Here is a 25,967-nt window from a genome sequence, read left to right on the forward strand (position 1 = left end):
CTGCAAAGGTATATGGCCCTGTACTCCTGCTGTTCACAGGGCTGAACCCCTGGAGTCTGGCCCCCTTGCCCACATGCCCACCCTGCCCACCCTGCAGCACGGTGACCCGGCTGAGGCAGTCTGCGTGACGCGGTGTGTAGATGGGGGGAGGGAGGCATCGCCTTTTAGCGCGACCCCTGCAAACTTACCATTTTATTATTGATTTCATGGAAATGAATCTCACAGACTTTCTCCACAACGTCTTCATTCTCAAAAGTGACAAAGCCAAACCCTAAAGGAAAAGGAAAAACAGAAACAAAAAAAGAGGGAGGGTGAGTGCAGTTCTGGCCGCCCACGCATTTCTCTTTGTTGTCCTACAGCGGCCGCAGGCTCCTGAGCTGGGAGCCGGGGGTGCAGATCCCTGGGAGGGACCCCCAGAGGTGGAGGAAATGATTTCTAATTGGTACCCTGGCGACAGTGAGGAACAGTTAACGATTTCACCCACAGGCGGCGGGTGCTGTGTGGCTTCCATTTGCCCCCAAGCAGACAAGACATTTTCTTGTCTGTCATTTGCAAGGTGGCCGGCTGGTGGGCAGCCCACAGCAGCGGGCTCACCGCGGGGCCACGCTTGCCCTTTCTGCTGGAATGGCCAGCCCGCCGGTCGGCCTCCAGACGGAGACCGTTATTTGTCCTTTTCTTCCTGAATTACTTCCTCTAATACCTCATCAGGACATCCTGGGGCCTGGAAGAAACTATTAAAAGTTTCAGGCCTCTGTTCTGCGCAGGCATCCTTTTTCTACTGCTGCTTCAAACGCGCTACAGGTTTGGGGCAGTTTAAGACTGTTTGATGCCTGCTGTCAGCCTGTCGGCTATCCGCTGAACGCACTCGGCTGGAGACCGCCTTTGCTAGACGAGCCGAACTGGGGAATTTTGGCAGGCGACCACCGCTCAGCATCCCGAGCTCCTCTTGCTACCCTCCTGCCCCTCGCTTTCTTCTCTTCCTGCCCCCGACAGGGTCTCCAGCACGCAGCCCCATCTGTGACCCCGCTGGCAGGCACTGCTCTAGCACATGGACCTGCTTGCAGGATGGCACCCCACCTCGATGAAATGCAGCTGCAATGTCAGGACCAACAGGCAGAGCACACAGACCCTGATGGGGAGGCGGGGGCCTGGGTTCCAGTTCTGACTCGGCTTTGGCTTCCAACCCACGTGTCACCTCTGAGCCTGGGGTCCTGCACCGGCAGGTTATGGTGGTGAGACTGGGCACTGGGTCCCACACCTTGAGTCACAACCCAAGTCAGGATTTGCAGGGCTCTCTGCTACGGGCTGAATGTGTAGGTCCCCTTCCTGCAAGTTCATAGGCTGACATCGCAACCCCCAGTGTAAGGTACTGAGGGCCTTTAGGAGACATTCAGGGCACCATGGGAGGGCCCTGGGGAATGGATGAGTGAATGGAGAAAAGATGCGGAGGAGACGCCAAGGAGATGGCTGTTTGTGACCAGGAAGCAAGCCTTCACCAAAACTCGACCGAGCTGGCACCCCGACCGTGGCCTTCCAGCCTCCAGAACCGTGAGAAACACACTTCTGTGGCGCACAAGCCTCCCTGTCTGACGAACTTTGTAAAAGCAGCTCGAACACAGGAAGACGCACTCCTCTCTGGAGATGTGAACCTGGCCGAACACGAACCTGCGCGTGGAGGAGGCCGAGATCAACAAGACAGTTTCCCCCTGAAATGCACAAGTCGGAGGTTCCCACTCACGGAGAGCACCTTCTCTATACAGACCTCCTCCTCCCTCACGACCCTCACTTCTGGCCTGTGGGTGGGTCACTCCGAGTCTCATTTTCCTCAAGCCTGGACCCCAACCCAGGCAACCTGTGAATCCCTACGCAAGCCAGGGCAGGTCAGTTCTTGTCAATTAGGATGAGTGCAATGGGTTGAACAGTCTCCCCCGTCCCCCTCCCCCCAATATACCCATGTCCTAACTCCTGGAACCTACAAACATGATCTTATTTGGAAAAAGCATTTTTGAAAATTTAATCAAGGGCCTTAGGGTGGGTCCTAAATCCAATGGGCAGGTGTTCTTATAAGAGAAGGGAGCAGACTGGAGACGCAGAGTGGAGCAGAGATTGGAGTGGTGCAGCCACAAGCCAAGGAATGCCCGAGCCACCAGGAGCTGGGAGAGGCGAGGAAGGAGTTTCTGCTAGACCAGTGGTTCTCAACCTGTGGGTTGCGACCCCTTTGGCGGTCAAACGACCCTTTCACAGGGGTCGCCTAAGACCATCCTGCATATCAGACATTTACATTACGATTCATAACAGTAGCAACATTACAGTTATGAAGTAGCAACGAAAATGATTTTATGGTTGGGTCACAACATGAGGAACTGTATTTAAAGGGCCGGAGGTTGAGAACCACTGCTCTAGAACCTTCGGAGGAAAGGTTAGCAGTGTGGCCTGGCTAACACCTTGACTTCACACTCCTGGTCTCCAGAACTGTGAGAGGATACATTTTTGTTGTTTTAAGCCTCCGAGTTGGTGTTGGTTGGTGGTGGCGGCCACTGGAACCCAAAGCAGCAAGGTGACAGGCTGCTGTCACCCCCGTGCAGGCGGGTCACCCCCGAGCTCCTCACTCCAGCCCAGTTACTCCATCTGGGTAGAAGGCAGGAGGATGCGGATGGATGGGCCAAACGCATCGTGCCACCAGGAAGGAGCATGAAGTCCGTGCAGCCCAAGGCGCCCTTCCACGAGCTGGAGGTCAGCCTGGTTGAAAGCCATTTGCTGCCGAGCACATGACCTTGACCCTGGGTAAGGCAAGTCGCCACAGGGGTCAGGAGCTGAGTTCACTGCCACGGAAGTGGCTTTTTGCTGCGACCCACGCCTTCCTGGCCCGCTGTGCAAATAAATCGCTGCCCCGGCTCCAGGCCCAACCCCATTCAGGACTCCCACTGTCCCAGCTCCCACTCTGTGCCAGCGCCGGGCACAGGAAGAGGCGTGCGGAGCTAGGAGACGGGTTAGAATGCAGACTGTGCACCGGGAAGGCGGGGGCAGGACTCGGGGCATCGTTTCAAATTCTGACTCCGATAGTCTCCCTCGGGTCCCTTCCCTAAGCCACAGGCTCAAAATTCGAGGATCACAAAACTGATTTTCCTGATCAAAGGAGAGCGCCTCGGTGCACACCAGCTCAGCGAAGTCGGGGCTCACTTTAAAGATCTCTATCATTTTAACATCCCTGTCTGTTTGGCCCAAACAGAGAAAGCAAACTTGATTATGTCTAAGATATTTATTTATTCCATTTGGAGAAACCAAAGAAACAGTTATCAATAAATGTTACTCGTTAACGTACGATCATTTCTATCTCATGGGTGCCTTATCACTTACAATGGAACAGTAACCCAGTGATGAACAATAAATTAAACCAAATAAATTAAACCGAGGCGCGAGGGGCAAAACAAAAACAACGAGGCCAGGAATCTGGGAGGGGTAGGGTGGTAGGTGGGAAAAATCCCTTTTTGACATCAATGTCTTATTTTTTTGAGAATTTTCTATTGGGTGAAATATATATAACAAAATTAACTATTTTTTCCATTTTAAGTGTACAGTTTAGTATGCTATTGTGCAGCCATCACCAACACCCATTTCCAAAACTTTCCCACCAACCCACACCGAAACCGTCCCCATTAAGCAATAACTCCCCATTCCTCCTCCCTTGGTCCCCCGTCACCTCTGCTCTGCTGCCTGTTTCTATGGATTTGACTATGGGCACCTCAGGTAAGTGGGATCAGACAGTATGTGTCCTCCTGCCGCTGGTCTGTCTCCCTCAGCATCATGTTCTCAAGGCATCGTGGTCGCCTGGACAATGTGCTGGGGGAGCCTTCCTGACAAGGGGCAGGGAGGACTCATTATTTCCCTCCCATTTCCCCAAAAGAGAGCCCCACAGAGACTCAGAAACGGGGCTTAGGAAAGCCCGAGAGACTGCGGCGTAGCAGCTGGGTAAGAGAAATGCATAATTATTCTCACTCAAAAGTGGCAAACAATAAGCCATGTGCCCCTGGAGACTCCCGTCACCTCTGTGGGGCTCTGAAAGGAGCAGGAGGAGCCGGGCAGAGGGAGCAGGGGACAGGCGGTCCTGCTCCGGTCCTGGCCAAGGAAGGACGTGGATCTTCGGTGCATCTCCACGAGCTCACACTCCACCCGGGCCCTCTGGGGTCCCCGTGAACACCCCCACTCCTGTCAACTGGTACCCCAACTGCTCAGGGTACCAGCTGATAGGGAGCATTTAAAAACGAAATTCTACATCATTCTCCTGAATGAAGCTAACAGTACGCTCTATTTAAGAGATAAGCATTTAACAGTCCAATCCTCTCTCTTTTATTCAAATGAACAACACTGAATATTCATCTGAATAATACAAAGCTATAAACACACCCACACAGGCACACAGAAGAGAATAGATATCTGAAAACAAGGTATCTCAAAATTAAAATGACCTGCTCCAAAGGCAGTCGCTGAGGAACATCCGGCAGTTAATTTACAAAAAATTCTTTTTTAGGTCAGGGAGGGAGAGATGGGAACGGCTTCCTCCTCGCCTCAAAATAATGTTCTTCTCTTATCATATAGGTCAATGAACACTAATAAGCATTGAGCAGCGCCTAATGCATCCTCAGTGAAAATCAATGCAAAGCCTGAGTTAACACACTTGGTTAATGGGGGGAAAGTGAGGGGAATAACACACACCCGGCTTGTTGAGCGGATTCTGACTGTGCCCACTAGGAATTTAAGGAATGTGGGTGCCAGCATATTTATACCTCACGCAGCCTCCTTCTCCCTTGAATAACTCGGTGCTGAAGGGCGGGGCAGCACCTGTGGGCCGCTTCCAGGGTAACATGAGAGACGTCGGTTTGGGGCGGGGAGTGCTTTCTGGTTTCACTGTGTTTCCCCTGCATCAATCATCCTACCTGGTCCCCAAGGTAACCCCGTGAGAGGCGGGGCAGCCTCTGCCCTCATCATTTTGCTTAACTGCTCAGCACAGTTAAGTGACCTGCCCACTGTGACACGGGGCCGCGAAGCCCGAGCAGGACGTCAGAGGCTTTCTTGGCTCCGTCAGACGGATTCGGTGGCCCCATGGCTCAGCGCGGCCCTGGGGCATGGGGGTCTGTGGGCTTCGTCACAGTCGACCCTCAGTGTGCGTCTGAGTCGGCATTTCACCTCGGGCTGCCGCCATCCCCAGCTCAGAGCGTTACGGAGCCACCTCTCTGGGCTACGGCGGGTTTGGCACGTTGGCTTCCGCTGCCTGCAGGGTCTTCCTGGAACCCTGGGTGGGGAAGGTCTCAGACCCCACCCTGCAGGCCCCTCCGACCAGAAGGACAGAGGGGAGCACAGTGGGACGGGTGGCTTCACATGCCCTGGATTTGCCCTAAAAATAGAACTCAGAAGATTGATTGGTTCCGAGAACAAAACAAGCTGGCTCTCCAAAGAGCGTGTTTCCGACTGCGGCCGGCCGCTCTGGGAGACTCAGCGCACGCTCCCTGCACTCAGTGAAGTCCGGTGTGAGCTGCCAGTCAGAGCTCCCGAGCACCTTCAGACGCTAGACCCTGGGCGAGCGACGGGGCCACAGTCCCCGCTACGTCTGCCTCCAGGCCCGAACGGCAACCTGGACTTTGGTACGTGAGAATCCCGTTTCCCAAGCCACGCACGGTGCCTCCCATTATTATTTCTAACGTCCAGCATCCCCAGGGCAGTTGGTTATTATCAGGTCGCATCTAACAACCATTCTGAAGAGAGAGCATATCTGCATGTACCGAACAGCTGTTCTTTAACTCAGTCTTCGTCTCCCCTGCGCAGCAGGAATGACTGGCCCACTTCACAGATCGAAGAACTGAGGCCCCGGGGTGGGGGGGGAGCCTATGCTCTTTCCACCACTGTCCACCGTGTTCACATGACAGTATCTTCCGGACTCTACACGCGTCTCGCACCTGGCTCTAGAGTCTAGACCCTGCCCCGTCACGTCCCTACAAGAACCTCTACACAGTGGGGGACAGCCCCCCACCCCACTGACCCGGGAGAAGGAGACAGTGCGGAGGAGACGTGCTCGTCTATGCCAGTTGAGTGCTGCTTCCCTGCGCCCGATGGCCCCGAGTCCCTGGATAGAAAGGCAGCGAGGGGAAACAGGTTTCGCAGGCACACAGCAGAAACGGCTTTTATAAAGAAAACCACGGAGGGCACCTCCTCAGCCAGCCTAGCCTGGGACGGGCACTGGGGGGGGGGGGGGGGGGGGGGGGGTCTCTCAATGGGGCTGGCAGCAGGCGTAATGCTAGCGGCTTCTCGCAGCGAACGGGCTCTGTAATGAGTCGGCTGCGCTGGAGGGGTGAACAGAGAAGCACTACGCCCTCGGCTTATGAAGAACAGAGACCGGGGCGGGAAGGCTGACCCGTGGCGCACGCAGGACTCAGCTCAGGGGCTGGTCAGAGACAGACACGTGGGCCAGGAGGCCCTCCGAGGCAGCCGCTAGCCGCCGCTCTCGCTGGGGCCAGCGAACAAGCCCGGGATGGAGTCCAGGGGTCTGCAGAGGTTACCCCCTCTCTCCTCCCCGTTCCTTCCTTCCTCCCTGACTCTGAGCCAACCAGCGGCCTTTTTCCGGGCCCCTTTCTGGCCTGGCCTTTCCTCCCTCCATGTCCCCTGCAGGGTGGCACTGCAGCCCCTCCACCGTGGCATCATTCATGCACCTGCTTCCTCGTTTACACCAGCAGTTTGGCAGCTGGCTGCTGTAAACTATAATAAAATGCCTTTCCAAAAAATGAAGGAATGTGACCAGACATGCCAGACATCATGATATTAAAGCCGTGTCAATTAATTTCTCCCCCTGCTTGATAAACGAGCCCCGTTCCATCTCTTAATAATGAGGAGAGAAACAAGAAAAGTTGACACTTAGTTTAATTTATTTTCTCAACTTGCCTGGTCATATTTCTTTCTGCCTTGCAGAGCTGGCTGGGGCTGTGGGAATTACAAGTGGCTGGCGCAGGCGAGGCAGAGATCGGTGCGAATCGACGTGGCTCTCCTTTATCCCCGCACACCACTCAGTCAGGAGGGGAGAGTGACTGGGAGAGCCAGCCTGCACCTGCGCCTCTCCATCCACCCTCGGGGGCCGGGGAGAGTGGGGGCCGGGGAAGGGAGCAATCTCAGGTGCATGGGGAATCAGATAACAGAAATGACACTATCAGATTTCCAATCTACCGCTCAAGACCGAATTCCCTAAATTAATATGAAGCTACGTTGGCGGCATTTGCCAGAGGGGAGCCAATTTCTCACTGGAAAGGTGCCTTTCTTTCCTTTTTAGCCCACGGATGCTCTAGCTGCCACCACCGACCTTGAAGTGTGAGCACCAACCTTCCAAAAGTCAGATGCCCACCGTGAATCAGCGAACGTGTCATGCAGGCTTTAGTTACCAGTGATTTTTTCATGTGGCCACCGCAGCCTCAGGGCCATTTCTGGAGGTTAGACCACAAACCCGGCTGGGGTGAAAGTGCAGTGTGGTCCTAAGCCAGTGTCTCTCAGTGTGGCCCCTCCCTCGGCTTAAAATGCAGATGCCTGGGCTCTACCTGCCTCTAGTGTGGGCTCCAGGACGTGACCCAGCCTTCTGCACTTTCACCAGCTCTCTGGTGAGTCTGATGCCCACCCAAGCCCGACACTGCTCTCTGCTTCCCAATTCAGGACAAGCAGAGTAGAAGTGATCCGGTAAAAAAAAAAAAAATCCAGAACATTCCACATGAAGGGGAAACTAAGGCTGTTCTAAGAAGCCTCTGATATCCCTTCTTGGAAAGCTGGATCTCTCAGCCCCACAGGCCACCCTCACCCACAGCAGGGGGACATGGGGGAGGGGAGCAAAGAGGATGTTCTCTATCGCAGGCTCAGGGAGGGATCAGAAACCAGTTCTCACTAAAGTATAAATGACTGATTTTGCTTCTGCTCCCAGAGGTATTAGTGGTTTACCTGTAACAAATCCTTATGCAAAAGCAATTCAGTTTTATTTTAGAATTCCAAACAGTTATTCAGGAGGTGGGAGACTTTTTTTTTACATTGATGGGAGGCACCTCCTGGTCTGTGAAATTAGATGAGTATATAGAGAGCTCTACGACAGGGTGGGGGTTCTGAAAAAGCCACCCAGGAAGGAAGGGAGGGAGGAGAGAAAGGAAAAGAGAGAGAGAGGAAGCGAGGGAAAGAGATTCACCGAGGGGCGCGCTGTGGAGGGGGAGAGAGAAAGACCTCCAACCATCCCCAACTATTTTTCTAAGAGAGAAATCTGCCATGAATACTGATGGTGCGATTTGAAGGCGCCGGTGGCTGCAGGGAAAAGGCTGTCTCATCCCAGAGCCTTGTTAACTGAGGGGGAAAAAACACCTGTGATCCGGGCCAGACAACCCCAACCTCATTTCATTCTGAGGACGCTCCGAAGCAGCGATTCTGTGAATGACACTTGTCAGGGCAGCAGATTAGTTCACAAACCTATTTTTTTGTGCACGGTGTTCCATCTTGGTCGGGAAAATAGTCAGTTCTTGGCGAGAGAGACACATATTACTGCTGTTAAGTGCCAATATAAACTCTGGGACGCGGTGGTAAATTCACCAAATTAAATCGCTAGACAACTGGCTCGGATCAGGACCCCGGCAGAAGGTGCCAGGGCCGTGGCGCTCGCCCAGCGGGGTGGCAGAGGCTGAGGTCGTGCACGCAGCTGGAGCAAGGGCACGAGGACGCTGCCTCCGCCGCGGCCCTGCAAACCTCAGAGCCTGGGCAGGAGCGTGTCCTTTAAAGCTACTACTAGGTCCCGGGGCTTTCTGAGCTCAGGGGAGACAGGGCACCAGCTGGGAGCTGGACTCTGCAGAGGTGGGCACTGGGGTTGGTAACCCCAGGCTCTCCCCCAGAGAGTGGGTTTCAAATCTGTCACCTTTCCTGACACTCACCCTCCAGCCCCACCTGCAAAGTGAGCATCCTGAAGGGAAGAGCAAGTCTCCCTTGACCTCAGTGCCCTGCTGAGGTGAGCTTTGGAAAGCGGGCTTGGATGTGAGCCAGCAACCACTGGCTATGTGACTGAGCAAGTTCCGGAACCACTCTGACCCTCAGCATCCTCCTTTGTGGGGCAGAAGTCAAGTCGACCTCACCGGACAGGAGGATCGCTTGAAAACACTCATGGGGGGTTAGCTACCCTCTGCCACCCATCAAATGAGACTCTTTATGGCTTCTTCCCTCCCCCAACCTCCAGGTCCACACACGCTTACTCTGCCCTCTGCCCGGAGCCTTACTTATGAAAATGGATTTGATGTCAAAGTGATGCCACGGTGCTTTACCAACTATCACGGAGAACAAGATTCAGGTAAATTCCCAGGCAGTGTTGTCCCTTAAAGACCATACCGTGCTTCCTCTTGGGTGAAAACCAAGATCATGTACTGGTCCTTGAGCCCCAGGCCCTGTGCGGGCTGGGCAGGTGTGGCCACCCTGGCCTCACCTAACCACTGACGCACAGCGGCGGCTCCGGCGTCTGCTCGGGGCTGGGAACCTGCAGTCGGGCTGCTGAGGAACAAGCCACAGGCCCCTGTTCTTAAGGGGGTTCCCTGGTACCCCCTGAAGAGGGAACATGAAGGGGACAGGGAAACGAGGGGGGAAGGTGAAGAGGCTCACCCCATATGGAGAGGGGACCCCTCAGAAACCACAGCCTCACCAGCAGTCGTCTCCAGACGCCCACCTGCCTTCCCTCTAACAAGTTCTCGCATCGGTTGCTGGCCTCAGATAAGGTTCCAAAACTCCATCAAAAAACCACCACTTGGAAGCAGGCTTTCAGCACTGCCACAAATTATATGACTTTTATGATGAGGTCTGGTTTCAGAATAGTCCCCACTGACAGGGCCCTGGCTGGACGCCCGCTGTGCCGGCCCCCCCTCCACGCTCCCTGCAGGGGGGTCTGTTCCACGGCATCGGGGCAGGCGGGCATCGTGACTCCAGTGCCTCCAGCCTGCCCCGCCCGTGTCAGGCCCACCCGGAGTCGGGGTGGGGGGGGGCATCAAGGTGCCCCTGCAGGAGACACACGCTTATTCACATGGGAGGGTGGCCTGTTTTATTTTATTTTATTTTATTTTATTTTCTGGGCTGTTAAAGGAGCTGTGCTTAACATCTGGAGGCCAGATCTCTCCGAGAAGCTGAAACCAGCAGCCCAGGCAGCCTGGCGGGGGCGGCAGCTCTGCCGAGAGCTAGCTCCTCGGCTCCCAGATAATGTCCGGGGAGGGGAGGGAGGAAGAGGATGCAGAAGCGGGGGCCGGGGGCAACACAGCCCACAGACTGGCCACTCAGGGCGTTTCACCAAGCAGTAGCGACGGCACTGCCGGCGAACTTACTGGAAATGCAGAGTCTCGGGCCCAACCTGGGCCCTCCTGAGCCTGAGTCTGACACCTTCCCCAGGTGATTTTTGTCAAATTAAAATGTAAGAAGCACAGGTCAGAACCCATGAGGACACATTTTTAAAATGCCCATCCTACACTCCACCCTCAGAACTGAGTGGGGTCTGAGGCAGCACCCCGGCACCTGTCTGTTTGAAAGTCTCCCGTGAGTCAGACGTACAGTTAGGGTTAAGCAACACTGGGAAAGGGAAAAAAAGTATAACGTCTAATTTTTGTTTTTCACCCACAATAATTTCAGCTTCACTCACAGTTAATATGTGGACTGAATGGTCCTGGTGGCCTCACATGACCGTACGTCAGACAGACACTTGTCTGAGAGGGTGGCTTACAGACCCCCGAAGGGAAGGAAATGCTGCAGGGGGTGCAGACACGGGCACCTCCTTTACTCACCCGCTGCAGGCAGGGCTGGTACGCAGTGCTGCTGACGTGGGGCCAGTCAATCAAGGCACAGGTGACGTGACTTGGCTTTAATTAAAGGAACCCTCGCAGAACGGGCGCTGCAAAGACAACCTAGCCTGCAGGTAATACTAATGACGTGAGCACATGCCCGGGTCAGAAAATGGCAAGTTGACCATGTTCCAAGCAAGCCTCCTCCGGCCACAACACGCCCCCAAAACGTGTTCTGATCCGATGGGGCGGCCACGAGAAGGAGAAAGAACCTCGTTTCCACAGGAACGTCTGCTATAAGAGAAAGCACTCGGGAAACACACGTTCCCAAAACATTTCTATTGTTCTGTGATTTTGTTGTTAAAACCGATGTAACTGGATTTCCTACGAAAGCTCTTGTATCTGCATACATTTAAAACTTGGAAACAGAACTATGAAACTCAATTAAAAAAAAAATGAACATTTCAATGGATTTTGAACCCATTTGTTAAAAATATAAAAATGCAGCACTTGATTAGTGTGCACGAAGAGCTGATTGACATCAGGGAACATGGAGATTTAATAAGCTGAATTTCAACAAAATCCTTTGCATAATTGGAGGATGGGGCTGAGAAATGAGGACCCTGATTCAGCCAGCAGAGTGGATGCCTCTTTCCCTGAGCCCTGTGTGTCCTGGGGGCGTAGTTTTCAGTAAGACGGGCACCGAAACCAAGGATCAAAACAAGTGAGTCGTAGAATCCTGACTTCAGAGCTGGACCACAAAGGGTCAAGTCAAGATTCTTTTTTTAAAAGAAGCACGATCGATCACATTACTCTCACTAAAAATATTAACAAATAAAAGCCTAAACATGGCTTATTTTAAATGTATCCCACCCAACTGTATTCCTAGTTATACAGGTCTTATAATAAACATGATCTACTCACACAGTGTACATGTATAGAAATTGAAAATCAGACAAGATATATTGGGGGGGGGGCTCATTTCGCCCCCACAATTAAAAGGTCTTGGAGATTCCTGCTCTGGAAGGAGGCGTGGCCGTGGGTCTGGACCTCTGGTTCTAAAGCAGCGGTTCTCAACCTGTGGGTCGCGACCCCTTTGGCGGCTGAACGACCCTTTCACAGGGGTCGCCTAAGACCATGCTGCATATCAGATATTTACATTACGATTCATAACAGTAGCAACGTTACAGTTATGAAGTAGCAACGAAAATAATTATGGTTGGGTCACAACATGAGGAACTGTATTTAAAGGGCCAGAAGGTTGAGAACCACTGTTCTAAAGCCTTCTTTTTGTCAGACTACGAAGTGCCAGAGGACAGGGTGGGAGTAAGCAGGTCCTTCTGTGGCTGCCAGATGGTGTGGAGACCTGCTGACTCCCAAGGCGGGGCCTATGGGTGGGATGTTCATGGGGGTCAAGAGCCAGCCGATTCCAGGGTCTCCTGGGCCCTCCCAGGTCAGTGCACAGAGTGATAAGAAGGCACTTTTTGTGGGGGCCGGGGGGTCTACCCTTCAAACTTCTGCTCCCTACACATTAATGGCAGCGACACCTGAACTCTTCTCAATACATTTTTCAGAGCATCGTATCTTCATTAAAATTTTATTTTATTAGCATTCTGAATCCAAACCACTAAGTACATAATTGCTAAAACATGTGTTAAGCGACGACATATGAAATGCCGGTTTTATCGTATTGTTAATTAACAGAAAAGTAGGATTAATACGTTCATAGATCATTAGGAACATTCAGCTCTTCGGCGGGCGGGGGTGGTGGTCAGTGGGCAACCCTGAGACTTTCCAGCAAGGGCAGACGCGCTCCGTGCATCTCCCCCTCCGCCCCTCTGCAGGCTCCACCCGCATGTCTAGGAGAAACTCAAGAGGCAGGGACTCAGGTCTGTTTTGCCCACAGGAAATTATGCTAAGATCTGATGTCACTCGGTGCAGCCTGTTGGGAAGGGCAGATGTGGGAGGGTGTGGGTGGAAGAGAAAGAGAAGCACGTTCTTCTAAGGCAGAGCAGTGGGACTCCGTGGACCCGGGGAGCTTTGAGCCGGAGGATGGGGCTGAAACCCTGGCTGTGTGATGTGGGGCCGGCCATGAACCTCCCTGATCCTGTGCCTGCACCTGAGACCAGGAATAAATAGTGCTGACCTCCCAGGGCCACCGCGAGGATTAAATGAGATAATGCACGCTCCCGTTATCACCCCTGCACAAACCTGTGGTTCTCGTATAAGGATTTTGTACCTGATATGCTTGGAATAAGTGGGCTGCCAGCTGAGACTTGCAAATAATTTCAATATCAATAAATGTTGGCGGCAGCGGGATGGGCTCTAGCGGGGTCTGTCCCCAGGTGCCAAAGCCAAGCAATTGGGAAGTGAATCTGGACTCACCTTGCTGTCATCCCCAATGGAAACCAGGTCACACGATCCCTAGGCCAGAGGGGTTTATTCAAAGCTCTGCCCACCCCGTTCTAGGAATTACAGAGGTACCCAGGCATGAAATGGACTGACTGTCTTCCCAGCCATCCAAATTGCTTTAGCCGGGCCGATGATGGTGCTCCCGATTCTTCATGCTTAGTGATGAACGGTCTGCCTGGCTGGGCGGCACAGGAGACCATGGCAGCCAGGGGTGAAGCAAGGGGGCAGGCAGGGCTACACCTGGGGTTTCCTGGAAGCTGGGGGTCAAGGCAAGGCCAGAAGTCAGAAGCCAGGGGTCAAGGTGAAGCCCGGGTCAGAAATATAAAAGCAGTCAGGAAAAGCAAACAGAGTCTGCCTCAGCCTCCATCCACAGACTTCGCCTGGGGCAGGAGCCCCTCCTCCCCCCCGAGGGAGATGAGGGCAGGACCGAGGCAAACTGCGAGGGTGGTGATGAATGAGCTCACCTCGCTGGAGTCAGGGCACAAAAATCAAAGCTAAGGGAAAAGCAAAAACATCCTAAGTGCAGACCAGCCTCTGCCAGGCCCAAGTGGAAAGAAAGAGAAATCACCTAGTTGCATTTTTTTTTCTGGAACTTTCTTTCAAGTCCCTAGCTTGCTTAGTAAATGAAAGGTTTCCTGTGGTGAGGCCTTCGGACGTGTGGGTTATTTGTGGGTTGAGAACGAAGAGCGTCTGGGCTTTGGGTTCAGACATGGGCTATAATATAATCCCAGTCCCACCACTGATCAGCCGTGTGATATCCCTCCGTGCCTCAGTTGTCTCATCCATAAAACGGGGGTCATATTTGAGGATTGCAGAGCATTTAAACAAGACAATGCACATGAAGCTCAGCACAGCTCCTGGCCCTCATCGGACGCTGCAGCGTTTGAGCCCCTGGAGATCCGTTTTCCTCACTTAGTTTGACGTACGTGCTGCATTGAGGTAATAAAACTGACTGTGGGATGGGAGCTCCAGAAAGAGGATCCTTCTAGCATCACCTTCCCCACTCACCAAACGGGGGCAGAGAGAGCTGGAGAGTCGCTGAGAGGGGACTCCCCCAGGGGAGAAGGGTCCTCAGGACGGCTCGGCCTGACACCTGCCCAGAACAGTGGACACGCCACAGGGCACACCTCTAGGTCAGGAAGGAAGGCCAGGTCTGGATCTCTACCAGGAGCCACCACCCCCTCCTGCTGCCAAACGCAAGGCCCAGCGTCCCCCGGTTTTCGGGGGGAACGTGGGCGGGGGACAGAGCGGCTTCTCCTGACTTGGGAATCACGGCGCGCAGACAGCCGTGTTGTGACCGTTCCGCCGCGTGGCTGCACAGGCCCGCAACTTCAATTTATTTGTGTCTGGGGCCTTAAAGAACCTCAGCTGTCATCCCTCCCTTAGTTTATTACCAAATTTCTAAAATATTACATTCTTTATTATATCCAAATTTACTTTATTGCACTTGACAATACAGATAATCACATACCATATGCTCTAATGTTTTGAAACCAATGCATGTTGACAGCGGTTTTTATTCATGATGCATAATTCCATCCCCAGCTCACAATGAGCCCTCGGAGCACCCAGCCTCGTGTTAAGACTTTTGCCTAATAACAGATTAACAATACAGCAAGTTTCCGAGACACAATCTGTCCCCTGCCATTCTCTATTTACAACGGGAAAATGTACCTGCCCTGAAAAGATGGATTTATCCGAGAGAAGGAAAACACCCCTGCCACCACCCACCACCAGTCCCGGGGGGTTTATAATGATGTGTTATTGTTCCACGCTTATGAAACTTGATATTGAAAAGAGGGATTGGTCTTGTGCCAAGAAGCAAGGCAACTAATCACACCAGCCCACACTGCTGGCCCCTGAGAGCTGGAGGCACGAAACGCCCAGAGCTCTCATTAGGAGTCTCTCTTGTTTTGACTCTTGTTTTGCTACAAGCACATATTTGTCACTCATCTACCTTGGTGAGACCCTCCCTCTCTCTCATCCCCTGTCCTCATCCCCTGGGCATCCCTTCTGTTCCCAATTAGTCTCAGGCTTTCCTGGCAAAATGAACACAGCTGGGAGCGAGTCCTACCCCAGCGTCCTGGCACCTCTCGGGCGGGGAGGCCGGGGCGGCAGGAGCGGTCCGTGCGGCTCCTTCGGCGGCGCTCCGCATCCTACGGTGGCTGGAGCAAAGGGTGGATAATTGGAGGATGATCCTCCGGCTTTGCCGAGGGGCCCGGAACAAACAATGCCATTTCACGCGTACCCTCACTAAGAGCTTTCATTTGCTTCGGAGAAGCACTCAAACAACTGTAAACCCATTAGATCATGTCAGACGTTGTGGGGAAGAGCCTGGGCTGTCACCAGCAGAGAATCAACTCAGATTTATAGATCCTTAAAGCTTTAATATATAGATATCCGTCCTCCCCCTGCAGACAGAAAAGGGGGCCAGGGTGGTGGAGGAGGGGGGAGGACAGCCCACAGCTCGGCTGCAGACAGACTGGAGTTTCACAATCATTCTCCCAGATAATGGGATTTCTCCACCAGGGGAGGCGGAGGGAGCGAGGAAGGAAAGCCAGGCTTCTTACTTTGCTGAACACTTGGCTGTTTTTCCAGAGCTTTGGGTGGGAGGAGTTGGCGTCATCAACATGCCTCTGGAGCACCAGTGACCAAGGAAGGGGCCGAAGCATGGCCACTCGCACACGAGGCAGCTCACTCCAGTCACTGCTGTGCTCCGAGCAGCTTCAGTTATAACTCTTTTTCATAAACAAAGCCGACTTCCCCTTTGGGCTGACGACTCCAAGAAAGGCTTTTGCTTTATTTCTTAATCATCTCTAGCAGGCAGGGGCTCCTCCTACCACCTCACAGGATTGGAGCTGCCTTTCCTTAGTTTTTGTTTTGTTCTTCCCCTTGCTTGTCTAGCACATATCAAGTTTGGCAGTAACGAACTGGTCACCAAGCCAGGATTTACTGGAGAGACCAGATCTAAGGGACGGAATTCGTAGGGACTCCTCCTGGGGCACTGCTGAGCGGTCTCCCTGGGTCTGGAATGAGATGGTGCGGGCATGTCATCATTGGGCAAGACCCACTTGTGATGTGCGCAGTGACCAGACACTGGCCCCTGGCCTGTCGCGCCCACTGATCCCAGTTTCTGTTTGAGTGAGCTGCCTCAGAGGGGACAGCAAAGGCCGGTAGGTCAGGAATCGGCTCCTGCTGGGGCTCTTTTTTAAACAAATGACAAATTTCTGTGTCTTTGAAGGCTGGGAGGGAGGTCTGCCCTGCTCATCTCTACGACTGATAAGCCAGAAGCTCCGCTGTACTTGGCAGAAGACAGGAGCAGGAGCCGGGACAGAGCACAGGCTCAGGGAGAGACCCTCGCCCTTCACCCTACCCAGTGCTGCCCGTCACTGTTGGGCCTGAACCCTGGGCCCTACCACGTATCCAGCCTTTCCCTCAGGATGGGCATCTCCCAGGACAGGCTGAGATGCCACTGGAGGCTCCGCAGGGGGCAGATGACCCAGAACAGCATTCTTCACCTTGGACTGGGGATTGGTTCAGCCACCCTTCTCCACGCCCCATCCCCCTAAGGGAGGACCACGCCCCATCCCTGAGGGAGGATTTTCCTATCCAACGAGGCTCCTGCAGATGCACGAGGCCTTGCCTTCTGGTTCGTCGCTCCTGGTTTCCTGCCAGCCGGGAGGCATAATGCACCCGCTTATTCTATTTCATTGGCTTGTAAAGGGACATAACCAAACCTTGATGGGGAAGGAAGCTGGCAGTGGCGGAGGCCTCGGCCCAAGCTGGGGAGGTGCCAGGAGTTAATGCCTCGGCCACGCGCGCTCCCTGAGGACCAGCAGCCCGGCTGGGCCAGGAAGGCTGGGAGGGCTGGGGGAGCACAGGTGGCGGGAGCAGAGCACCTCCTGACTGGTGTGCCTGCAGGATGAGCCACGACCCTTTCCCACCGGCCAGCTGCTTTTTATTGGGTCCTTGTCATTCTCATCACAACCACCACATTTATCTCGTACACAAGTCTTCCTGGACCCTTTCATGAACATTACCTCTAATCCTCCCATCCTGCCCTGAGGCAGGTAATAGTATCCCAATTTAATAAATAAGGAAGCTGGCCAAGTGAAGTCAGCTGCCATGGCCTCTCCTCATGAGAAGCTGAGCTGGGATACAGCCCAGGTCCGTCTGTCCCCAAAGCCAGGGCTTTCCTCTCCATCGGCCTCAGAAGGGCAACCAGCATAGAGAGGAGGGTTGGTGCCCACACAGCTCGGGGCAAGCTGCACACAGGAGAGCTGATGACTGCTCAGCTATCCTGGCCGGGCTGCCCTGAGGGCCTGCAGTGGTCCCATGCTCACAGGTGGTACCACCTTGGGTGACTCATGCAACCTCTACAGGCTCAGCTTCCTCATCAAGGCCTGAGATGCCAGTCTGCACTGTTCACTGCCGCATCCCCTATGCCTCGAACTTCTCCATAAAATTTGTCAAAGAAATGAATTTGAAAAATGAAAATCCAGGTGACATCCCCCCTACCCATCTTATTAATGAGATAACACAGAACACTTTGCACAGAGCAAGGCACATACCCAGGGGTCAATGAGCAGAAGTTCCTGGCTATTATGAATACTACATGCTCTTAATACTCCGATTGCTTCACAAGGTCATGATAACGACCAACGAGTCTGTGAAGTACAAATGTAAGCCGGTAGTTTTACAATAACTAATAACCAACGCCCAACGGTAAGGGCAGACAGACATGACAGGTGGTCAGGTTAGTACGGCATAGGCCAGCCCAGAGGCGCCCAGGAGGCTGCCTGGCATCTCGCGGGGTGGGGTGTGCGCCTCCAGCGCTGAGGAGGGTTTTCGCTGCCCACGCTGTCCCAGGTCACTGTGCCCATCTGGGATGCTTGGGCTGAGCTTCTGGGCACATCCACACTGGCAGGACAACGCCGGTGAGAAGGCCTCCTGTCCCACTGCACAGGGCACCGAACGCCCCTAAGTTACAGCCTCCTCCGCCAGCTCTCTGCTCAGCTTAGTTAAAAATAGAGTTTACAACAGAAACCTAAATCCAGGCTCCTCTAAATCGGGGCGGCGGGGGGAGGTGCTGCCCAGTGTGGCGCCGAGCTGACGTGCAGGGGGGTGGCAGCCTCCGACAGAAATGCCAGCTCTGGGCAAGGAGGGCTCTCTACCCAGAGGGTCCCGCATTCCCGTCCCAGTGCCGGCCCTTCTGATTCAGGCAATACTGGGTCAGCACCCGCCCGTGTACCAGGAGGGACCAGGGCCGACTCAGCCACGCGTCAAGGTGACAGAACGGACCCAGACCAGCCAGGACAGAAAAGCTCTAACTCAGGAAAGACTTCCTTAAGGAAACAGGCCGACAGATTGGTCTTTTAAAGGACAGTTCCAAGGCTGGGTCTCCCCGGAACTGGTGGCCAGCCGTGGGCTCCGGAGCTCTGCAAAGTCCTCTAATCCAGAGGCTTCTATGCTCGTCCTCACCCTTTTCCAGGTCGCCGGTGCCAAATACCTTCTTGCTTAGGAAACCAATGTTTCCGGGACAGGGCGAAGCTCAAAATAATTCTCACAGTTAAGACACACCGGGACCTAAATAGCTTTGCTGATTAAACCGCTGGATCCTCAGCCGAACCTGTGATACTCCTCCCCGGTGATGCCACGTCCTTTCCTGCTCCCAGCAGGCCCAGGCCCGAGGCCCGATGCTGCTGTGCACCCGTTAGGGTCACCCACCCTGCACTGGCCAGAAGCCACTGGTCCCCTCTGTGGAGCAGCTGTCAGCTTTGCGGCTCGCACCACACCCACCGTTACTTTTCCCAACTACACAGCACCCTTCTTAGGGAATCTGGAAAGCGAGGGCAGAGGAGGGGCCGGGGTGACACGGAGGAACATGGGCACTTGGGACCCTCTCCTGATTTGGGGGCTAGAGGCTCATGGCCAGCTGTAGAAGGCACTGTCTTTCCCATGAGGTGTGCGCCGCTCAACTGCCGGCTGGAGCAGAAAGAAAAAGAACCAACGAGCGTCAGGATTTGCTCTCGATGTGCCATTATTATAATCACTGTTATTATTATAACCACTGTCTTCTCAAAGCCACTGCCACAGGTCACTTCACTTTATCCGCACACCGTCTAATGAAGGATCTCAAAAGGGATTATTTTTCCCATTGGAAACCAAGAGGACACTAAGGCACAGACGGGGTGAGCCCTGACATTGGCCACACTGTGAATCAAATGACAAGGACAAGAGGAGGCGTTCCCGGTCTTGCTGGCCAGACATCCACTGTCCAAAGGCATCTGAGGAAAAGGCGAGGCCAGAAACAGGCCGCCGGGGCCTGGGTGGTGGGGCCACCTCCCCTCAGCCTTGCGTCCCCTCTCACTGTGCCACTCAGCCTGGGATTCGAGAGAGAAGGTTTAACAAGCCGCAAAAGCTGGTGGTGGATTGAATCTCATTCCGGGGGCGGCCCGGCCCTCCTCCTCGATGGTGACAGGCAGTAAAAGGTTAGTGGCAGGCTTCCTGCCGCTGGTTCCTTGGAGCTAAACGATGAAATGATGTCAGTGCTGGGGGAAAGCTGGATTCCTAGTTAGAGCCACCACAGCTCCAGAAATGAAACTGCTCAACACCCTGCCCTCCTGCTCAGACGCTCTGAGCTCGACCCAATACATCATGGAGGCAGCCAATTACAGCTGATTGTGCTCCTGCCCCGTCTTCACCAGCGAGAGAGCCAGCCGCCAGCCACCGCAGGTGGAGGCCCCGGGCCCACCCTGCGGCCCACGCTTCACCCTCATCTGCAGGGGAGAGACTGTCATTGCTGCCCTGACCAGCTGTCCTCGCCGGTCCCAGAAATCCCCTCGAGCGAAGCGAGACCAGGCAAGTCTTACCCACCTGCCCACCAGGCGGGGCTGTGGGAACCTCCACCATATGCACAGTTCGCATCCCAAGCTGCCCAACTCTGGTGACCTGGACATGCCCATGTGAACAAGAGCCCTGGGGACTGTGCTGGGTTCCCCCTTTGTCCGAAATAGGTCGTTTGGGTGCTTGTTTTCTTGACGAACATTCTGAACAAGCATCGTGGCCTCATCACTGAGAGCACAGGAATCTATGCCCAGTTCAACGGCATCTCCGGGACCCGAGACCAGGACGAAGGGGAGGGCTGCAGAGGGGGCTGAACTGGGTCTCCAGCACCGTCCACTTTACCAGCTGGTGGGGCCCCCCATTCTAGTCACAGCTCCTGTGCTGCTGCGAAGCCCTGGAGATTCCAGCAATGACGAGGCTCAGACTTAGAGCCCATCGTAACTACTCCCCCAGGGAAAGCCACTGGTCACAGTTTGGAGAACTTCTCTCCTTCCACGGACACTGCTTTGACCGGAGCGAGTCTCAGCCCAGGCCGCACCCCCCAGTCAGTCAGAGTTTTAAAATCCCTGCGTGCAGGCCCCGCCCTCAGACACGCGGATTTACTTGGTCCGAGGTGGGGCCTGGGAATTGGTATGCTCCCAGAGCTCGCCAGCTGATTCTAATTCTAACGTGATTTACAGCACACACACTTTTTATAGCTGTTCTCATGTAATATTATGTCATCAGCATTTCCACATGGCATTTAAAAACTCTCTGTAAACATCACTTTAATGGATGTGTGACGATCCACAGACGAACGTCCCACAATTTCCTCTCTGTTTGTTCACTCAGTAAGTGTTCTGAGTGCGTGTCGGCAAGGGGCTGGGTCCAGACGGAAGCCGCCCCCACCTCTCCTGGCAGGCCCACTGCACACCCCTCCCCAGGGGCTGGCCCTGCAGAGTGAGCGGGGCTCCCAGGGGCTGGCCATCCCGCACGGCCATCGTGGGGTCCTGGACTGCACCCTAGGATTCTTTACCAGCTGGGTAGCGTGTGCCAGGTCGCCTTGGTTCCAGGGGAAGACGTACCCAGAGGCCCTGAACGAAGGTGTGTGAGGCATGGAGTTTAGGACAGTCACCACCTCAACAGGCATTTTGAATCTTTTCGTGTAAGACCAGATATTGGGTCAGGAACTGATTCTACGCCTGTTTCTCTGGCTGCTTCCTCCTCTGAGCCTCTTGAAAAACCTACATCTCTCCAGAAATAAGTGTCTTGTTGGCCCAGGTGCGCAAGAAGCCTTGTTTTGGGGCTTCAGGCTCAGTCCTCACAGGTAAACTCTGAGATGGATCAGGTCCTGGATGAGGAGGGTCACGGTCCCTTACACACAAAGATGTCCAGCTTTTCGAGGATCCACCAGCAAGACAGCAGAGATGCTCTCTAGCCTCGCCCTCCAGATGTTCCAGGAAGGAGCAAACACCTGGCAAGCAAGCTGGGGCCCACTTGCAGTTCCAAGCTACTAGTTCCCCAGCAGGGGACTCTCAGGCTAGGCCCCTCTGCTTCCCTCTCTGGGAACATCTGGCAAGTAGGTGATTAGAAGCACATGCTAACAGTTACTAACACACTTTCCAGTGAAATCTAAGCTCAGTCCCAGGAGCCCTATCTTCCCTCCTCTCTCTAATCCGCCGTCCCACCCCACTCACCTCCCCATCCTAGCTGTGCTGAGCTTTACTGCAAAACAGATGTTGCACCTGACCCAAGATCTCCCAGGCACGTCGCCAAATTTTTTTTTTTTTTTTAAAAAGAGGCTGCAACATGAAATATTCTTCCCAAGTCCAAGATGGCTCAGTAAATTCTGTGCCCCCACCCGCTTCGGCCTCCATTACCAGCCAGGCCAGGTGTGCTCACGTCCAGCTCCCAGCCTCTCCTCTCACCAATAAACACCATCACAGCTCCCCGCCTCCCGGAGGCCAGCCCTGGTGTAAAGCGTAAAGCGTGTCATTCCCACTCAGCAGGCATTACAGTAACCAGGCCCCGCTCCTCCCCTGGGGTTGAGAGTCCAGGTCAAGTTTAACGTGAAGGAATGGGCTGAAAGGACCCTCCCGGAGTAGGGTCACTGGTTTCCAGCGAGCCAGGTCTCATTCGGAGGTGTCTATCAGGGACAAGCACCAACAGGAGGAAGGGAGTTAGAGGCTGGAGCTAGATGTTAATTGTTAGGAGATGAGCCATTAAAGCCGCTAAGAGAGTTCTAGAAACAGAATGATTTAACCCTCTCCTGCATGAGGCCCTTGGCAGCCTGCCTCCTATGGGCTTCGTATCCTAAAGGCAAGATTTGGGGCTGGGAAGATCCTCCTGAACTTACAGCCACCGAGTTATCCCAACCTTGGGTCACTGTCTTGCATGCTGTCCCCACATTATAGATCATCCTGACTCCACCCCGAAAGTCCCAAAGAATGGGAACGTGATTAAATAATAATAAAGCAGAAAAAAAATCTGAAGTGCACGTTTTTCCCCACCCTGTGGCCCTCTGTGAACTCGGCCTCCTCCCAGAACAGGTGAGGGGTGAAGGGGAGATGACGTCGAACTCTCCCTCACCCAGAGCAGGGACCCTGCAGGGCTCTCGGCACCCAGCCCCCTCCAGGTCCCCTGCCTTTCTTTCAGTCTGTCATCCCAGCACAGAAACATCGAGGGAACATAGGCCTTGGAGTGAGATCAGCTCAGATGGCAATCTCAGAGCCCGCACTCACAGGAGAGCCTCGCATCTCCTTGTGCCTGAGCATCTCTATCTGTAAAACCCGGCGGTAACACTTCTCCTAGGGGTCACAGGAAGGATTCAGGAAAGGCATTTACTGCAATGCTGGGCACACGGCAAGGTGCCCAAGGCCACGTCCGTGTCCTCGCTTCCCTTCCTGTAGTCTGCTGACAGACAACACGGGGAGGCCGTGCCGCAGAGGGACAAGTTCGTCCCACCCTTTCCTGATCTCAGAAAGTGGGTCGTCCCTGAAGCACTGGCTTCATCCGCGGGAAAGACGCCGCTTCCTAGCGGCTCCGCAGGCCGCGCGAGGAGCCCTGCCATCCTGGCTCCGCCCTGGCACAGGGAGACGGGGGACTGGCGGTCGCTGGTTAACTGCCGGTGAAGGCAGCTGCACTTTACAGTAACCCAGCATGGACAATATTATGAATGACACTCGCAAGCTGCCAGCCCGGGGACTCATTACAGTCAAGGTACAACACGGCAGCCTGCCAAGCCCCCGGCTTTCACACTCGCTATGCCAGAACATCCACACACAATTTAATTGCATTATAATTTCAAAAGTGCTTTTCAAACTGGAAAAAGGCATTCACTGATTAACCAGCGAAGAGCAAAATTGTTTATGAAATTGAATACAAAAAGCTACAGAAATGTAATTGGGTCGTTCTAGCACCTAATTTTCAAGCCATTTTCCCCACTTATTTAATCACAAGATACAAAAGGAGCGACTGAATTGACTTCATACTAATTAGATTACACCCTGCGATACTCCGGGCCTATATTCCAACCGGTTGATAGCAGTGTTTTAAGCAAGAACAAAAATGTCGCAGCAGTGTGGTGGGACGGGATGGATGGTTCTGAGCAGACCCTTCGTCCGTTCGCCAGCTCCCTGCCACACGTACGTGTCCCGGAGGAACATTGCCCTCAGGCCCTTTTCCAGGGCCTCCGGGAGAATGGGTTGAGTATGCCCCTTCTAGTAAACCTGCCCTCTCCCCAGGGGGCACAGCTGCCCGGAGGTGGGCAGAGAGAGCCACGGGCGCCTCTCCTGATTGGCTGCTCCAAGCCCTCAGTGTGCTTCCGAACCCTTCCTCTCTTGCTTCACACACTGACGGCGGGCGGCCCCGCCTGCCAGCTGCCGGCCTCACGCACAGGCTGCCTCCGGATCTTCCCTCCCTTCTGCCCTGAGCACTCCCTCAGTTACTGAGTGAATCGAGCCATTTCCCCTCGGAAGGCAGTGCTGTGCTGCCCTCTGAGCACGCAGGGGAGAGGAGGTGCCTTGCACAGGCGAGCGCAGCGGCCACGCCTCTCTGGAGACCTTCTTCTCTTGATAGATGGTACAGCCTTCACATGGCTTTTTAAGCTCATTTTAAATTTTATTAGGAGCAACATAATTTATTATATAATCAAATGTAAAACGTACATTATCAAGATATCTCAGCACTTCACAGACCATTTAATCAAGATATCTGGGGCCGTGCCAGGAGGAATTAACTTAGCGAAGCCTCAAGTACTATTGCTCTGCTCCGCCGTCTCGGTCTCCGCGAGGAAGAGGGTCCTGCTCCCCGGGAAGGAGAGCTCTTCCTGTAAAGGACGAGCCGCACACGCGCTCTGGGTGTGAGGGTCCCTGTGACACTTCCTAACTTCTCCAAACAAAGAGAAAACCCAGGAGGCCCTCCACCGCGAGCCCTATCTGCCGACGTTAGCTCCGCACGCAGCCCCCAATTTCTCTAGTCAGTGAGGGTATCTTTGGGGATCTGCCCTAGTGCCTCAGCATACGCAGGCAGCTGAGAGATGAAAAGGGGTTTTCACTTCTATTCGCTCATCCTGGATTGCTACTCTCCCTGGGAAAGTACACAGATGTGATGGAGGAGGCAATAGAAGTATCTTGTGACTACAGCCAATTTTCACCAAACCCAGGGAGCCCGAGAGAGAGGAGCGGGACAAGAAGGGGACATTGGCCTGAGACGCCGTCCCCTCCTCCGCTTTCGAAACCAAGGTAGATACAGCATCAGCTGCTCCACGAAGCTGCTCAAATGAAGCCATTCCAGCAGTAACTGTCCACTGCGCCTGCCACATGCCAGGCACGGTGCTGGTCCCGGGGGTATAATAAAACAGCCCTGTCTTCAAAGAAATCCCTGCCCTTAGGAGAAGGATGGGCGGATATCCCAACGCAAAACCGCCAAGGCTCTCATGGCGGTGGGACAAAAGGAAAGAGGACTGCCTGTGGGATCACAAGAAGGCTTCCAGGCAGGTGGTGCTGTCTGTCTGTCCACCGTCCCAGTGGACACCTGCGTGGGGAGAAGAGGCTTCCAGGCACCAACGGGCGAAGAAATGCATTTGAGGTGAAGGTAAGGGCAAGTGCAGCCAGGCTGGTCTGCGGGAGCGCGGTGTATTGGGAACCAGCAGGTAGGACGATGGGGCTCCACATCCAGGGAGTGGGACAAGGTGAGGTTGGGAGGACTGGCCGGACTTGAGAAGCCTGGACGACCGCGCTAACACATTCAGCCTATCCTCCAGAATATGGGAACTCCACATGACCTCCCCTTGCCCCAGAAATTCTATCCTACAAGATACCCTAAGAGGCAGAGCAGGGCAGCACATAACTATCTCTCTGAGTCTGTTTTCTCATCTATCAGAGGGGAACTCTGCACGAATTAAATGCCAGGCACGTCGGGCGGCATCCAAGGTGCTCCATCGGTGGTTAACGAAGGAAATGAGACAAGGCCCACAGGCAGAATGTGGCTGACAACCCAGAGTCACGTTGGCACCAGGAGGTACTTGCTTGTCGGGTAGAAGGCTGCCTGTAGGTGCGGGTGAGCAGCCAGGAGTGCAGCGGGGGTGCGTGACGGCATCACTCGCTCCCACCATGTACTCGCACCATGTATAGAACGAATGAACAAATGACATGGCACACAATTTAACACTAATCACATACTGATCGAGACTCCTAGTCCCTGAGGCGAGGACCACACTTTATAGCCTCACTGGGCACAGGCTACAAGCTCCCATCAGGGCAGAGGCTCCGGCAGTGTGGTCCCCAGAATCCCTCCCAGGACTCAGGGTGCAACACAGGCTTTCAGGGCCCACAGGAAGGTCCACCCCCAGGTCTGTCACCACCATCAGTACCACCAGGAGGTATTGGACCCACTGAGGCCCAGAAACATCTTCCGAACAGT

General features: G+C 54.1%; 1 protein-coding gene across 1 annotated transcript in view; it reads right to left on the reverse strand.

The window, feature by feature from the left end:
- Positions 1-25,967, reverse strand: part of MSI2 (musashi RNA-binding protein 2) — a 355,159-nt gene that overhangs the window by 62,739 nt on the left and 266,453 nt on the right. Inside the window, 1 exon segment of the mRNA XM_014544830.1 lies at positions 189-271. Coding sequence (XP_014400316.1) covers positions 189-271 — 83 coding nt within the window.

The sequence above is a fragment of the Myotis brandtii genome, unplaced genomic scaffold (genome assembly GCF_000412655.1).
Source record: "Myotis brandtii unplaced genomic scaffold, ASM41265v1 scaffold383, whole genome shotgun sequence".
NCBI lineage: Eukaryota > Metazoa > Chordata > Mammalia > Chiroptera > Vespertilionidae > Myotis > Myotis brandtii.